Source organism: Trachurus japonicus, chromosome 14 (assembly GCF_045865225.1).
Source record: "Trachurus japonicus isolate A0001 chromosome 14, Traja_1.0".
Lineage (NCBI taxonomy): Eukaryota > Metazoa > Chordata > Actinopteri > Carangiformes > Carangidae > Trachurus > Trachurus japonicus.
In genome coordinates this window covers 20,279,760-20,296,238 of record NC_140920.1, presented here as the reverse complement: position 1 = coordinate 20,296,238, position 16,479 = coordinate 20,279,760, and the positions used below count along the sequence as shown (strand labels likewise).

Genomic DNA, 16,479 nt, shown 5'->3' with positions numbered 1-16,479 from the left:
AACAAACATTGTTCACTTACCTGCCAGACACAAGATGTATCCTAAAGTACTTCAACCTACTTGACGTTGCACAGAAACCCGTCTATTCTGCTACTTCTTATTTGCAAGATAGAGTTGATTATTGATTGACTATAATTTTAATATTGACAAGTGGAAAATGAAAACGGCATAGGCATCTCCCCATAGACTGTAAAAGCATCTTCCTTACAATGTGAAAGATCCCCCCCCAAAATTTACTGTTGTTACCCCCTGCTGTGGCCCCCACCAGAAAATACTCTGGACCCGCCCCTGGATTCTTTTACAGATACAGCTGTAAAGGAATCACACTGAAGAACATACGACCTATGTCTTTGGTTTTTGTCCTCTGCGGTCTGAACCATCTGAACCCTTCCTCCGTCACTGGGTGGCACTAATGCTCCGGTGTAACTAACACTAACCTCCACCACAGAGGAAGAGGCGGGCGGACAGAGAACCGTTGCCGGGTAAGGGGAAGTAGCAGCAGGCGTTGTTCCTAGGAAGCATCATGGCTGCCGTGCATAGCTTACGGGTGTCTGTGAAGTCGGACAGCGGCTCGGATCGCTCGGACTCGGATTCAGATTCCGAGTCGGAGCGAGATGCCCGCGAGGCCGAGCCCATGGAGGTGGAGGAGGGGGAGCTGGAGCTGGAGGCCGACGACGTCTCCGTGAACCGCTCTCTGAAGACGTTGGTGCCGGTAAGTGCCCCGGACTAGGCCCCGTCAGGCTGGGGGACTGGCGTCTCCTCTGGCCGGAGGATCCACTTGAATGTCGGTGTGTGATTACTGGGACTCCCGGCTCAGTGTCCGGGGACCGGCTGTGGCCACCGCGGCTGCTGGCGGGTCTCCTGCCCGCTAGGAGCCAGTAGACACGGACCTTACGGGTCTAGCTTGTGGCCTTGTTGCTATGGTTCTGGAGCTGCAGTTCAACGGTTGTTTTTTCCCACTTAGGTAGGCTACTTGTTGCTGCACCGCACGTGCATCACCAGACTCTCAGTAGAAAACTGTAAATGTAACATTTTTACCGGTAAAACGCAGTCGTTGTGCATGATTTAAAACATTTTTAAAATCTTATGCTAACTTAATCACCCACCAATTTTGCCTGCTCGTAAGTTACGCACCGTAGTTTCATTAGCTAGCCTAACGTTAGTAGTAGTAGGCGATATGAATGGTTGTACCTGTGTTGTCGTTTTTAATAATCGTATCGTCCGTGAACCATTGTGACTGAAAGAGTTTTACACCTGGGTTTTACTATCAACAATGAAACAAGTAAGTAAGTAAGTAAAATGTTATTTATATAGCACTTCTCACAGAGAAGACTCACAAAGTGCTAGGTACAAGTAAGTAACAACAAAAGCAGCACCACATTTTACAGCGGCACAATACAAACAATACAACACCCCCAGGCTTATTCAAATGCCTGCCTAAACAGATACGTTTTTAATAGTAATCCTTAATAAAAAGTAATCCTTAGGGGTTTAATGATTCAGACTGATGTTAGTCAGTCAGTCAGTAGTTAGTCAGCAAACAGCAGCTACATTCCTTGTAAATCTGTGGATTGTGGTAATAAAATGTGCTGAGATCCTGTTCTATCTGACAGACAGATTGGAATGACTTTGGCAGGTTTTTCAATAGGAGTTGGATGTTACTGTCATATGGAAGAAAGTTAAAGATAGGGTTGAAGATCCTATTCTGGAGCATTTTTTACAAAATAGTTTGAAATCCTCTTCACACTCTGATTGAAACCAATTAATTAAATGCCTTTTCACGAAAATGAAAATAGTCAGTCACCATCCAATCATCTTCAACGCGACGTTCAAGTCAAATTTTATTGTCATATGTACCGGAGACAGCGTCACACAGTACAATGAAATTCTTATTCTGTGATACCTCCACTAAGTCAATTGGATCGTGATGTGTCAAGCTGCCGTCTCTGCCCCCTGAAAGCAGCCGTTGTGAACAGGGCTGTTTTGAGAGGATGAAAAGAGCTGTGATGTTTGATCCTTGGGGGATTTTGACCGAAGCATGTCACAGACATGTCTTTAAGACACCTGGGAACTATTTTAATTTGTGGAAAGGGGGCAGAATATGTCTCCTTTAAATCACATTTTCCATAGGTTTTTAAAATGTTGAGCCTCCTCCACACATTTGTTACATGTGTTTGAACCATATTTCAGGGATCATTGCAAAAGATTTGAGTGAGTAAACATGAGGAATATCAGTTTTTGGAATTTTCTGCTGCCCAGTATCCAAAGATCTCACATATAAGGGTTTGTAAGACGGTTTCACAGTTGTAAAGCTTTTGTGTGCGTCTTGTTTATTGATGGAATTCTTCCATGGTACATAAATGGTCTCATTGATGTTACTTTTCCCACAGTCCCATGAACACCTCTTTACTGGATGCTGTTTTGCAGGATACGAGTCGGCGGTACGAGAACAAAGCTGGGGCTTTCATCACAGGGATTGATGTCAGCTCAAAGGTACAGTACCTCTACCTTTTCTCTCCTACTTGGATGTATTAAACCCTTCCTCCACTTGGAGCTTTTTATCTACCAATGGCACGTGCTGTTATTCTGGTAACGTGTGTGTGTGTGTGTGTGTGTGTGTGTGTGTGTGTAACCAGGAGGCAATCGAGAAAAAAGAGAAGCGAGCCAGACGTTTCCATTTCCACGGGGAGGAGAGCATTGGACAGAATGTGCTTCTGGATAAAGACTCCATGAAGAAAGGTGAGAGGACGAGCAATGCCTCCTCAACTTGCGCTGCTCTGTGACTGAAAACAACAGAGAAACAGAAAGCAGAATGTTTGCTGAACCCATTTCCCGCTGCCTCTTCTGTTCTCAGCCATCCCTTCACTGCGCATGGAGGCCATTTACGTGACGGGCGTGGATGACATGAGTACACAGGACGTGTTCGGGTACTTCAAGGAATATCCTCCAGCTCACATTGAGTGGATCGATGATACGTCCTGTGAGTGCACCGAGCGAACACGAACACACACGCACACACACACACACAGCTCCCATGTGTCTCAATGCCACCTGATCATTTTCTAGGTAATGTGGTTTGGCTGGATGACGACACCTCCATCCGTGCCCTCATCAACACCAGCCGCATGCCCGAGCCACAGGACGCTGTCGCCACGGAGACAGAGAGCGGCAGCCAGCCTGGCGAGCAGAGCAAAGGTTGGTGTAGAAACACAAACAGGCACTCGGCTCCTCTCGGCCTCCCAGAGCCACACTGACACTTGTTTGACATCTCACAGATCAGCGGGGTCCGAGGTCAGACGACGACGATGATGATGATGAAGAGGAGGAGGGCGAGGTTGACGAGGACGGGGCGGAAACGGTGAAGGAGAGCAGCAAGGAGGCTGAAGCGAAAGACAGCGATGGAGAGGAGGAGCAGAAGACAAAGACGGAGGGAACACAGGTAGAGCAGAGTGATGCTGATGCTGAGGCTGTTTACATGGAAACCATCTGAACAGAAAACACAAAAGTGGCGTTGCGTTTTTACTTTATTCCGTGTTTAGACGAGCGTTTTGAGGGGATATCTGTGTGCAAACGGTGATGCGAAAGTTTGTGGATTTCAATGTTGTATGCAGGGGCGTAGCACCAAATTCTGGGTCCTGTACACTCTAAATGTCAGTGGGCCCCTATCCATGCCAGTGCACGAAGCCACTCGTAACGTTCTGAAACCTCGATTTATGTTTTTTGGGCAGCATAAGGACAGCTAGCCTCCAGGTCATTTAATCTGGGCTCACTGACGTTACACTTGTCGCTGGCCACTGTCTATGGGCAGACTAAACCCTTTTGCGCCTCCAAGAGGGGGCCCCCAGAATGTCCAATATGTTGGGAGGACTGTGACAAGAGTTCATTCTCTCAGTTGATGTTACCAATATATTTTAAATAAATTATGACACCAATTAATTGGAGGGTCCAATTCATTTGAAATAAAAACATCACACAAAAAAATAATCATTTCAGGATTTTCATGGTCCCGGGGGTAGTCAGGTCCCCTTTTCCCCCCACTACCACGCCCATGGTTGTATGCACACCAGGCGGCTAGGTGGCAGTCTGCACGCTGCATACTGGTGCATGCCTGTGATGTAAACGTGCACGCGTCGTGAGCAGATCGGAGCATGCATTTTTACTAGGGATGTCCAATATTGGAAAGATTGGATATCCGATATGCGATTCCGATAATAACCGATACCAATATGCAGGCTTTTCCCCCCAAAAAAACTAATTAACAACATACCTCCTGTCAGGAATTAAGACATTACTGTATGACTACATCTATTGTGATGCCCCACTGGATGCATTAAACAAATTAACATTGTTTATTTATTTACAGACACACACACACATGGACAGACGGACAGACAGACACACACACAGACACAAAGCGCTCTGACTGACAGACCAAACCATACGCTGTGCGTTGTACCGCAGCGCAGGCTGATTGACTTGAATGGGGTGCTACATTGCTACAACGTGCGGGATGGCGACGATCGGAGCAGAGAAGGATTTTGAGGAAATCTGGGAGTGACGCGCGAACAGCCAATCATTTAACAGACACGTGTGCTCTCTGTCTGGCTCCATGAAACAGCCTATCTTACCACTGGATACTACGAGTGACAGGCGAACAGCCAATCATGTAACAGCTGTGTAGCTCAGTTGCAGCACCATCGCACCATACAACAGAACAGGTGTAGTAAGAACACGTGGACTATTATTGTCCGTCAGTGGCGGCAATAATTACGTAGCGCCGGTCCACCGCTACTTATCTCACTACCAAATCCAGACATTACGTTATCGGGTTTTCATTATCAGCAGATAAACCGATATGGACAGATATTAAATTTCTATGCTAATATCGGCCAATATTATCGGACATCCCTAATTTTTGCCCTTTAGATGGGAAAGCGACAGCGGAGTGTTTTCAAGATTTCCACTCTGGAGGGTGGTTTCCCTTTTTTTGCATTTTACAGGGATGCAAACAGCGCGCCGAAAAGCGAAACTCGCTTTTTTCATGACCAATTAGGTGACTTGTGTGAATTGTTCAGATCCGAAGAGTTTTTGTTTTGAGGGGAGGAGGGGGGGTCTCAGCGTCTCAGCGTCTCAGCTGGGGTCAGTAAAATGTTTTTCAAACAGGCTGACAGTGACAATCACGTGAAACTGAGGCGAACTCATTCATGGTTGTCTCTGATTATACTGATAACAGCCTACCGTCATGTAGACGCGACATGCGCGCTCATTAAAGCGGCGCGTATCCGCGTGCAGTCGGTGCGACGGCGACGCCGTTTTCCCCCGTGGAGCTGTGCACCGCGGACACGCACGGTTCCCTACGTTGCTGTGTCAGGCAGGTGTCTCCACGGAGCTCTGCCCCGTTTCAGAGGTGAAGGAAGCTCTAAAGACGTCGCCTCCGCGATGTAGAATGTGTTCAATTAAAGTGAAACTAACACATTATATAGGCCTATATGTCTATTACACACTGAATGAGACATCCCATGTCTTTATTTATTCAGTTTATGTTAATAGTAATAATTATGACTAACATTCAGTGAAGACCTAAAAATCAGTATCTCCAAAATGGAAATATTGCAAAGGAATTTTTTTTTAAGTATTTTAATATAGAAATGTTGGCCTTCTGAAAACTATGTCCATCTATATGCACTCAATACTTGGTTGGGGTTGAACTACTGGAAATTGACTTTTCCGTGATATTGTAATGTAATCATTTGTTAATGGTGAACCCCCCCCTTGGAAATTCCTCTCTTTTTTGGTCCTGACCCGTTTGCATCCCTGATTTTAAGCCCCAAAAACGCCATCGCCGTCTAAACGAAAGGCACATCCTATAAAATATTTAGACGTTATATGCGAGAGTTGTTGTGTAAACTGATCAGGTGTGTTGCTCAGGAATGACTGTGTGTATGTGTGTGTGTGTCAGATGGACGACCTGTCGAGGGCGGAGAGAGAGTCTCTGCTGAGGAACGACCTGCGACCAGCGATCAAACCCTTCAAAGGAAATAAACTCCTCCTGCGCTTCGCCACTCAAGGTCTCACACAGACACCAAAGCACTGAGCTGTGGTGTGCATTCACACACTGAATTTATAATAAGCTCAATAAGAGTGTTTGATTTGAGTGTGTGTGTGTGTCTGTGTAGATGATAGGAAGGAACCAGGAGCCGCACGCCGTAGCAGATACTACATGAAGTACGGAAACCCCAACTACGGCGGCATGAAGGGAATCCTCAGCAACTCCTGGTCAGACTCACACTCTTCATTCATCACTTTAATAAGTTGTTTTGCCCCATGTTGGGACAGGAGCTGTTGGTTACATGTGGTGTGATAATCCAGAGCAACCAAAACAACAACTGATCATCGTGTGTGTGTGTGTGTGTGTGTAGGAAGAGGAGGTACCACAACCGCCGCATCCAGCGTGACGTGATCAAGAGTAAGAAGCCTCTGATCGGAGACAGTATGGGACACACACCACCATACACACACCGGCACTCAGGTAAGACCAGGTCAAACCCAGTTTCAGGACCAGATTCCAGTCAGGTGTTCAGGTCCAGTCTAGTCCAGATTGAGTCTTGAGTCCAGTCCAATCTGAGATCAGTCAAAGCCTGGTCTGAGTCCCAGGCTGAGAACTACTACTGAGAACATTATTGAGGTCTTGATTCGATTACCAACCGATTTTCAACGATTATCAGTTCGATTTTCATTTATTGTCAGTTATGATTTCCCATTTGACACAAACAGTAACCAAAGTACACCACAACAGGGGTGCAAACCTGTCACCTTTCGGCGAAATTCGCCGTTTTGGATCCCAAACGGGTCATTTGTGTGATTCGTGTAAATCCGCAATAAAAAAAATTTGACGAGGGGGGGGGGGGGTCCGGCGAGACGAGCCGAGCCAATGCACCTGTCTCTTTAAGACGCGTGCAGATGAAAACAAGTGGTGGCAGCGCTGCTCTTATGTCCAGCAATACACACCTGAAGCTTCACTTATAATACTAACTAACTAACGCGACTGCCACAGTTGTTAGATTTAATCACGAGTTTAACCAGCCAGCGGTAAACCCAGGGCTATGTCTCACTGTACAGCCCAGCTACATCAAAACATGCCTGTGCTAAGAAATAATCTGCCCTGTAGCATGGGTGCTATGGGTAAACAACAAGAAGAAGCAGAGCAGTGGATCAGCTGGTCACTTGTGGAAACGTTTGTGAGCATGGCGAGTGAAAGAGTCGGAGCTAGAAGATGCGTCAGCAGCGTTGTATAGGTGCTGTATGGGACCGCGTGTGTGTGATGACCGCGATCGCGACCAATTAGCGATTTAGCCCGTTTAGCATTTATTAGCGCTGCAGCGCGACCTGCAGCAGCAGCTGGAGCAGCAGGAGGAGGAGGAGGAGGTTGACTGACTGTGGCAGGACACCTCTGCCTCTGTTTCACTTTATGTTGCTGGTAAATAATGTGGTTGTAAAAGTAGTAGGCTAAAGTTAAATTATTTAGTATGCACTAATTAAAGGGGCAGAGCTTTAAGAGACATTTTAGCTTTTATATTTTATAAGATATAATTTTTGTAAGAACCACAATTAATAAATATAGGTTATATATTTCAGTGAATCTAATTGTTCTTAGCATTTGTTAGATAACTTTATTTGCCCAATAAATTAAAACATGTTGGAACTATGAATGTCTCCTCTCTTGCAGCCAGAATCTCACCTACTTTTAACCTCAGACTGTCACAATGATGTATCAGACTGCCTCAATCTTTCAGTTTTAACCTAAATATACAAGACATGATTGATTTTCCCAACGATCAAAGTAGCCTATACCAAACCGAACCGAAAACCATGACCACAAAACCGTGAACCAAACCGAAAAGTGGATTTTGTGAACCGTTCACCCCTAGTAAATATATCACGCCTGTTATATAAAAATTAGTTGTTTGTCTTTGAAGACCCTCTTCACATGTTTCAAAACCACGAGCAAAAGCTTGAAACCTGAGTAAATCTGGACCCTAGTCTCATGCTAAAATTGACTGTAAATTCACCTTTAAAGTTGTTGTTTTTTTAAATTTCCCCGGGGGAGCATGCCCCCGGACCCCCTAGGGGGGTCGGTATCTTGTCACCTTTTTTACCCCTGATGAGTTTGCACCCCTGCACAAACTTAATTAATTTAGTTAGACCTCAAAGCTCCTTCAATTTGTGTTGTGTAGTTTTAGTTAGTTACGTGTGGATGCAAGGCCAAATAGTGCAGAGAAACACAAGGTTTCAAAAATACCCGTGTTCGTATGGACGGCTCCTCAGAAGGCCAACAAAGGGTCAATTGGACTCAACTCGACAATGTTTTGTTGCCGGTGTATGTTTCAAAATAGCTGTCATTCAAAAAGAGATTTAGCATTTAGACAGATCCTCCAATCATCATGCAGAAGCCCAGCGTCCAGGCCTGGCCCTCTGCTCCATTCACTCCCAGAGACACTGACAACATCGCAGCATTTATCCAATGACCGTCTAGTTTAGCCCCATTGAAGTCCAAGAAAATCAGTCGACCTGCAAGTAGCTGATTCTGAACCAACTGGTCTTGGATCAGTCCTCTGGTTACAAGGGCCGGTTTAATGCAACTTGCAGCTTTTGTTATTTGACTCTTTGTCCGGTTGTTTTGGCAGGAAGTGAAGTTACGTTGTGAAGTCTGGCCGTGAATTGCAATAACAAGATGATTCTTCTTCTGTCTTCTCTTCTCAGCTGACCTGGTCAACTTGCCAGAGGAGCCCATCAAGGAGGAGGAGGAGGAGGAAGAGGACGGCGATGAGGACATGGACTCTGATGACAGGGTGGTGGAGTACAGGGAGCGAGGAGAAAGGGGCAGTGGCTCACGTTCAGTGGGGGCAGGGGGGCTCCGCAGCCGGGCAGAGCGCTCTCCATCACCCTGGTCGGAGTCGGATGAGATGGACTACGACCTGGAACTTAAGATGATCTCCACGCCATCGCCCAAGAAGAGCAAGAAAATGACAATGTATGCTGACGAACTGGAGACACATCTGAAGAGCATCAGGTCAGAGCTGCTGCCACCACTTTGTCTTTCCCTGTCCTCACCTGTCTCTCCAGAGTTTTGCTGGACATTCTGCTTTGGTTTTTGTTGCTCTCAATCACCTGAAAATATTTCCACACTGCTGGCCTGACTCCTCGTTGCCCGCCTTGCAGTCAAGTGCTGTAAACTGCGTGCTGCAGTAAAGTGGTATCGATGTTGTGGTATTGGTGGCGGTATCGGTGCATCACTAGTTTCAACCCTTTGTTTTTTCACACTTGTGACCATTAAAGTGGACAGATTTGTCTGAGTAGCACCATGGCAACTTCTACAAGGAATTAATTCCGGTATTTTGTTTTGTCTCCTGAGCAGGAACCGGATCGGGGGGTCAGGATCACAGAGCAGGACCAAGTCCCCGTCACCCACCAAGGTGACGGATGTTCGGCAGCTGCTGGAGGAGAAGAGGCAGGGAATGTCCCAGCACAGACAGCCCCCCCCAGTGGCCAGCAGTGGGAAAACAGGTGTCCTATTTACCCGGCACATCTGATGACCTCAGTGAGTGACTATAGCAGCTGATCAACCTGACTCTGTGTCCACAGATGTACGACAGAGACTTGGCAAGAGACGGTACTCCCCCGACAGAGAGCAGTCCCCTCCTCCCGTCTCCCCTAGAGACGCTCCCTCAGTCAGAGAACCAATCAGAGATGTCCATCGTAGACTGGGTGTGGCCAGTCAGGACAGCAGAGGCCACTACTCCAACACATCCAAAGACAGGAAGACAGGTACAGAGCTATATTTTCCTCATTTTGTACATCTGTCTCATTCTTATGCCCCTTTTGTTGTCCAGAGCTGACGATGCAGCTAAAACACACTGTAAACAGGCATTAATAAGTAGAGGAAAAACCAGGCAATCTGGCAACACCTATCAGCTGTTTGGATCAGCAGAGTGATACAGCGCGTCGTGGAGACTGTCTGTGTGGAGGAATACTGACCCAGTTGGTTAGTAAAAGATAAACGGGGTTAGAGAGGGAAGTAAGTAATTTGAGAATTTTATAAAATAGTAACGCAATAGTTACTTTTCCTTGTAATTACTTTCATCACGTTGTAACTCAGTTACTTTTTGGGGAAAGTAAAGTAGTAACTACCGTATAACTAATACTAGGCAAGGCAAGGCTAGGCAATTTTATTTGTATAGCCTGTTTTTTTAAACAGTTTGTCTCAAAGGGCTTTACATGGCATCATAACAACATCCTCTGCCCTTAGACCCTCACATCTGCTGAGGAAAAACTCCATAGAAAACCCTTTTAACAGGGAAAAATCTGAGAAACCTCAGGGTGAGCAACAGAGGAGGGATCCCTCATCCAGGACGGACAGACGTGACATACGGTAGATGTTGCATGCAGACAAGAAAACAGTTTATAACAGAGAATGTGGGAAACATGGAGGCCAAACTACAAAGTACAACAGATAAAGATAATGAGAGGAGAGGAGAGGAGAGGAGAGGGCTCCATGTAACCAGATGCGTCCCCCAGCAGTCTAAGCCTATAGCAGCGTAGCTATAAAATGGTTCAGTTCATGTCGCAGTTCAAATGTCCGTAGTAGGAGCACAAAACAGACTCCCCCAAACCAGTGGGTGACGGGTGCTACGTCCATTCTTTATACAGTCTATGGCAGTGACTAACAAGGCGCCACATAGCTAATGTTTGTCTGTTTGACTTTTGAACCCCCCACCCCCCCCTTGGCTGTAGGTGGCTTGTGGAGCAGACTCGGCTCCGGCGATGATGGTGGCTCTGGATCTCACGAGCACAGACCAAGCGGCCATTCATCAGGCCTGTTCTCCTCCGCATCATCATCAGGACGCGGCGACAGCTGCAGCACCGACACCAGCAGGAGGAGACGGGGCGAGGGACAGGAGAAAGAGGAGAGGGAGGCGGGGGGGGAGGGGGAGGAGGAGGAGGAAGAGGAGGACGACTCGACGCTTCAGAGGGTTTGGGGTGCCATGATCAAGCAGAAGCAGGAGCGTCTGACCCACAAGATGAAGAAGAGCCGACTGGACAACCTTCCGTCGCTGCAGATCGAGATCAGCCGCGACAGCAGCGACGAGTCTGATGCCTGAACCTGATTTTTTGGGGGGTGAGGGGGAGGGAGAGGCTCTGACCCCTGACCCCTGACCTCTGAACTCCACATCACATATTTCTTCTGAGGACAGAACATATTGACACATCACCTGAGGCCTGTGAGATGACAGGAGCTGCTGTAGTTTACAGAAGAATGACTTTGCAGGTTGACAGTAGGGAGATCCTGGTCTCAGTCCTGGTCCTGGTCCTGGTCAACTTCCCAACATGTGTCTTCAAATGTTGAGAATCTGAATCCAAAGCTCCAGCTCTGTTCATTTTTACATCTCCTGACTACATTCACATTCAGATCCCTGATCATCTCCTGAACAGAGTCCCAGCTCATGTCAGAGGTCAGAGGTCAATGAACCTGACCTGAGCATTTCACCGCACATGAGACGGAAAAATAATGAATGTGAAAAACCGCTTTTCCTGGACCCCATAATAGCTGAGAATTGGAATCCAGCTGCAGCTCAGATCAGATGATCCATAGTCAGGAACCAGTCTGGTGTCAGTCACCTGGATTAAACCATCAGCTGATCCCAGGTCAGTTAAACATTGATTCTTATCAGATCAGTAGATTTGAACCAGGAACCTCAGTGTCAGGATCAAACAGCTGATCAGGTGTCAGACGGTTTGGTTCTCCTGTATGGGCGGGGGGTGGATGGGGGATCCTCACCTCGCCACCTGCCCTGTCTGTCATCAGTGAATCTTTCCCTTGTCACCGTGGAGATGGACAACCTGACCGACCCCCTTCATGTCTCTGCCTTGTTGGGACCATTCCTCCTCCACATCTCCACCAGTGCAAAATATCATTCACAAAAAGCGTGTTTCCAGGTCTTCTATCAGGCGTCAGTATTGGGTTGTGTTGTTGATGAAGAAAGAAGAGACAAAGACTCTTTGTCTGAGGTCGTTGTCAGACATGTCGAACATTTGCTATTTGAATTATCATCATCATCATCATCACCTGTGCTATCAAGTGTCAGCCAACAGACGGTGTCTGTCTGTCAGACATCCTGGAGTACAACTCCAGTAACATTATCTGTGTTACTTTGTTTTTCTGTTTGTTTATTGTTGTTTTTAAATCCAGCTTGTTGGGGCCATAGTGAATGACTTCCAGTTAGTAACATCAAAGGGCTGGTTATGAATTCAAACATTAAAACGTCAGTGTGTGATTTTTATTTGACAAAATGAATTTCTGTGTTTATTCAGTAAAAATCTGAATGTGAACATGTACATGTGTCGTCATGAACTTGGTTTAAATTAAATCAGATTTTCATCATCCACTAATCTGCAGATGATTTTCTGTCATTGATCTTAAACTATATGGACAAGCAGCAATGTCTGAGGAATAGTAATAACACATCTTGATGTGATTATTAAGAGGTATTAGCAGCAGCAATTGTAAAATTAATTTATAAAGAAAGCATTAATCATCAGTAAATACTAAAGATTTAACGGAAACGGCAATTAATAAACCATTTGATAAAGACCATCATTCAGTCATGAGCTGAATTTAAAAAACAGTTTGAAAAGTACAGAAAAAGATTTTTCTGGTTTCTCTTAAATTTCTTTTTCTCAGCTGCTTTTCCTGTCAGCTAGTCGATTAGTTTATCCTCTTTGACACCCTGGGCTTCAGTGCTGCAGATCCAATAAACCAGCCTGGTCGGGAAGTTAGAAGCTCTTTGGTTGTCGAGTTAACCAGTCATACCAGTTTTTACCAGCACTGAATAATGAAGTTGGAATCAAAAGAGATGCCCAAGAAGTAATGAGGTGAACTTTGTATTCAGGTTGTTAGGGTCAGTGAATAATGAATCATGATTATTGCAACACTTTAATCAGGAGACTTCTGATATTTAATATCTGGAGAGATAGCAGAATATCATGGAAGGTAATATCAATCATAATGAATGTAGCAGTGGTCACAGTGTGGAGCTCACGCCACAAGACTTACATACGTTAAATAAATTCTGTTTTTATCATTTGATTATGTGTTCTGTTAAATTGTGTTAAATCACTATTTGGCATCTAAAAATGAATTTTTCAGATGTTAACATTTTAACCAACCTTAAATTTTTATTTTGCTCCAGCATAGGCTATATTTTGTAAATGTTTTGGGTAGCTGATAGCCTAAATATTCAGTTTGATGATGGAAACAGAAACTGTGTGAGATCAGGAGTAGGAGCACCTCCAGTCTTGGCCAAAGACAAAACCTGCTGTAGAAACCATGTTGTTTTATGTTCACACACACAGTTTGAGCGACAGATCCATCTCCATCTCTGGTGTTTGGTTACTGTGTCTAATAATATGCACCCAGTCAGTATAGCCTGACATGGCAGCTCCAACACAGACAGGGTTAAACTCTAAGATCAGATTAGTCTCAGTCATGAATGACTCATTTCTCCCAACACATGGAAACGTGTGGAGCTGCCACCAGTGTTATGTTCAGTCTGACACTGCCTACAGCAAACAGTGCTCATGCTCATTAGATTTTTGATAGCTTTGACAATAAAGGAACCAAAGGATGAACAATCAACCAAGCAATTTATATTATATTATATAATATAACCTAAAGTTGTCTTCAAATGGCCCTCAGCTTTTAAAGATGATTGCATATCATTCACAATATTGGTGTTGGTTCCAGCAGAATACATTCAATTTCAAATATTAATAATTTTTCCTCAATAAGCATCATATTCTGTTTGTTTGGCATGTGCTTACGCAGCGAAGTCTGGTTGCTCTGAGTTTTCACTCAAACTTTACTTTATTGTTGTTGTATTTTTGTATGTTTTTGTTGTATTTTGTCAACTACTGATGGATACTACTTCTGTGGGAAGAGGAGTCTGCTTAGAAGAGGGGATTCTTTCATTGAAAACAGAGTTGTTGTTCTCGTGGTTGCTGTGCTGCTGGTGCAAAGAAGAAGAAAAACATTTTTTCAACCCCTGGAGGGAAATTAAAATTGTCCAGCAGCTTACATAACTGAAAATGATATGATATAAATGCCAAGTGAAGATTTCTTGGTGAGCTTGTCTAGTCTGTTACCCCAGCAGACAATGGCAAAGAATGTACTTGAATGATGGACTGAACATGCGCAGCATTACATTACAGATGTCAAAGGACCTGAGTCTTCTTAAAAAGAAGAGCCTGCTTTGTGTCTTTTTGTACACAGCACTTGTGTCAAGTCAAGTCAAGTTTTTTTTTTATATAGCACCTTTAGCCAAGGCACTTTACAATTAAAAACAAATAATTACAGTTAAATACATCAGATAAAAGCACAATAAAATAAACATAAAATATAAGAAACAATGAGAACTGCCATGATAAAACAATCAGTCACTTAGGAGTGTTAAAAGCCAGAGAGAAGAGGTGGGTTTTGAGCAGGGATTTAAAATTTTATAAATTTGGAGCTGTTCTAATGCAGAATGGCAAGTTGTTCCAAAGTTTTGGAGCAGTGACTGCGAAGGCTTGATCAATTGTGTGTACAGACAGGTACTTGTATGACTGAACCCACTCCATGTCCACCCCATCCACAGTCACCCATGGCAACTGCTTTAGTTCCGTGTGAAGTTCTCCATGAAGTCGTTGCAAGGATATGGACTAAACATCCTGAGGCACATTTATATAGTAGACTTCAATCGTGTCTCCCTGATGGACTAATTGGGGGATGTGGTGCAGAGATGCACACTGAACAACTCAAATCATCCACTATGTAACACCATGATGGACCAAAAGAACAGCAGTGGTGGACGATTCCTCTCTCTTTGCTGCAGGACAGAGAGATAGCCTACAGAAGATCCTTCATACCTACAGCCATCAGGCTTTTTAATTTGGGTAGATGAGCTGCCAGACAAATAAATTTACCATTGAGGATTAATAAAGTCATTCTTTTTCTTATTAATGTTAAGGTAATTGAAATCACAAATATGACTAAGATTGTGTCAGCACATTACTGTGCATCGTCAGCTCTGGACAACAAAAGGGGCATGAGCTCCAGCGTCTTTTTATCAATGCAGAAAACAGGGGTGATACACAGTTATGAAGACATTTAAAAACCAGTCTGATGTTACAGTAAATGATGAAGTTTTCAAAGAAGATTGTGTTTTCTCAGGATGTGTTATCATGCAACCCTAGTAATAATATTTATCAAATACAGACTGAGATATATGTTGAATATAGAAGCAATGTTTTAACAAAAAAGATGCTGTTTATTTCTTTTATTGCTTATGATAGACTACTCAAAAACAGAACAGGCAAATAAACTAGATGAATTATAAACAGAACAGGCAAATGAATCAGTGTACATTAAGACTGAGATAATAATTCCCAAAATAACTTATTTGTATTCCTTATGTGGGAAATGAGCACTTTCTATGAGACAAAATGCAGCATATATTGTCTCTGTTGATGGTCTAACAAAAAAGATGCTGTATGTTCTTTGCTATCCTAATCAGTAAATTAAGCAAAATAAGACCAACATTAGGATGTTAAAAATAGAATAGGCTGGAGAGGGTTAATCAAACCCACTGTGAAGCCAGGGAACAACATTCAATTGTATGGAGGTGTCCAAGTCTGGACCAGAGCTGCTGTGTCTATCCGAACCAGATCATCAACAAATGAAAAACAAGATCATTCTGAAATATTCTGTATTTTTGTCTAACTTTACTGTAAGTTCATGTAGGGTGAAGTCAGGTAAAATGGGCCACTTTTTGGTAAACGATTAATAAGACCATCAAAAACGCTATGCATGAAATCCATTGATATTTTTAAAAATCGACATAGGTCTCTTAAATGTTTCTGTGTGAAAAAAAAATTAAAAAGTATAATTATTTTGGAATTATGAGAGTTAAAGTATCGGGATATTCCCTCTCGAGGTACGATGAAGGTTCAGGTAAAATGGGCCAGCCGTTCAGTTAAATTGGGCCAAGAGAGAACAACACAGTAATTTTAGCAGAAATCATTTAAATTTTAATAATTAATTGACACTACTACTAAACTACAACACTAAACTTAACATTAACAGTGAATACATAAGAGGTTGAAGACATTTTTTAATCTTAAAATGCATTTTAAAATTGCATGATCATGTTGTTGCTATGCTCTTTGTTAACTGACTATGTTATAGGCTCTTTTACTGTGTGTGTATGTGTGTGTGTGGCATTATAGATGCCATTTTTCCCCCCACAGTGCTAATGGCACCATGAGTGGCACTGACCAACCTTGGATATATATCTAACTTTGAACATGTTTTGCACCCTCAATTTCTGTGTAACTTCAGTGTGAGACTGTGTTTTGTATGTGGCCCATTTTAGCTGAAATGCATGG

General features: G+C 43.9%; 1 protein-coding gene across 1 annotated transcript; it reads left to right on the top strand.

Annotated features, from left to right (window-relative positions):
• The first annotated feature begins 454 nt into the window (after nucleotides 1-454).
• ncbp3 (nuclear cap binding subunit 3) lies at nucleotides 455-12,447 on the top strand. Its single transcript, XM_085798292.1, has 13 exons — nucleotides 455-712; nucleotides 2,428-2,493; nucleotides 2,637-2,739; nucleotides 2,855-2,980; nucleotides 3,067-3,195; nucleotides 3,276-3,439; nucleotides 5,960-6,068; nucleotides 6,177-6,276; nucleotides 6,420-6,529; nucleotides 8,761-9,070; nucleotides 9,416-9,564; nucleotides 9,643-9,825; nucleotides 10,792-12,447. The coding sequence occupies exons 1-13, from the start codon at nucleotides 524-526 to the stop codon at nucleotides 11,157-11,159; spliced, it is 2,106 nt and encodes a 701-aa protein (XP_085654418.1). The 5' UTR covers nucleotides 455-523; the 3' UTR covers nucleotides 11,160-12,447.
• Nucleotides 12,448-16,479: the final 4,032 nt, after the last annotated feature.

Bases quoted from the DNA above. Each gene is read 5' to 3' on its own strand.
- ncbp3 (XM_085798292.1), top strand. From the start codon at position 524: ATGGCTGCCGTGCATAGCTTACGGGTGTCTGTGAAGTCGGACAGCGGC. The intron at 713-2,427 runs GTAAGTGCCCCG...GCTGTTTTGCAG, and splicing joins CTCTGAAGACGTTGGTGCCG to GATACGAGTCGGCGGTACGA. The intron at 9,071-9,415 runs GTCAGAGCTGCT...TCTCCTGAGCAG, and splicing joins ACACATCTGAAGAGCATCAG to GAACCGGATCGGGGGGTCAG.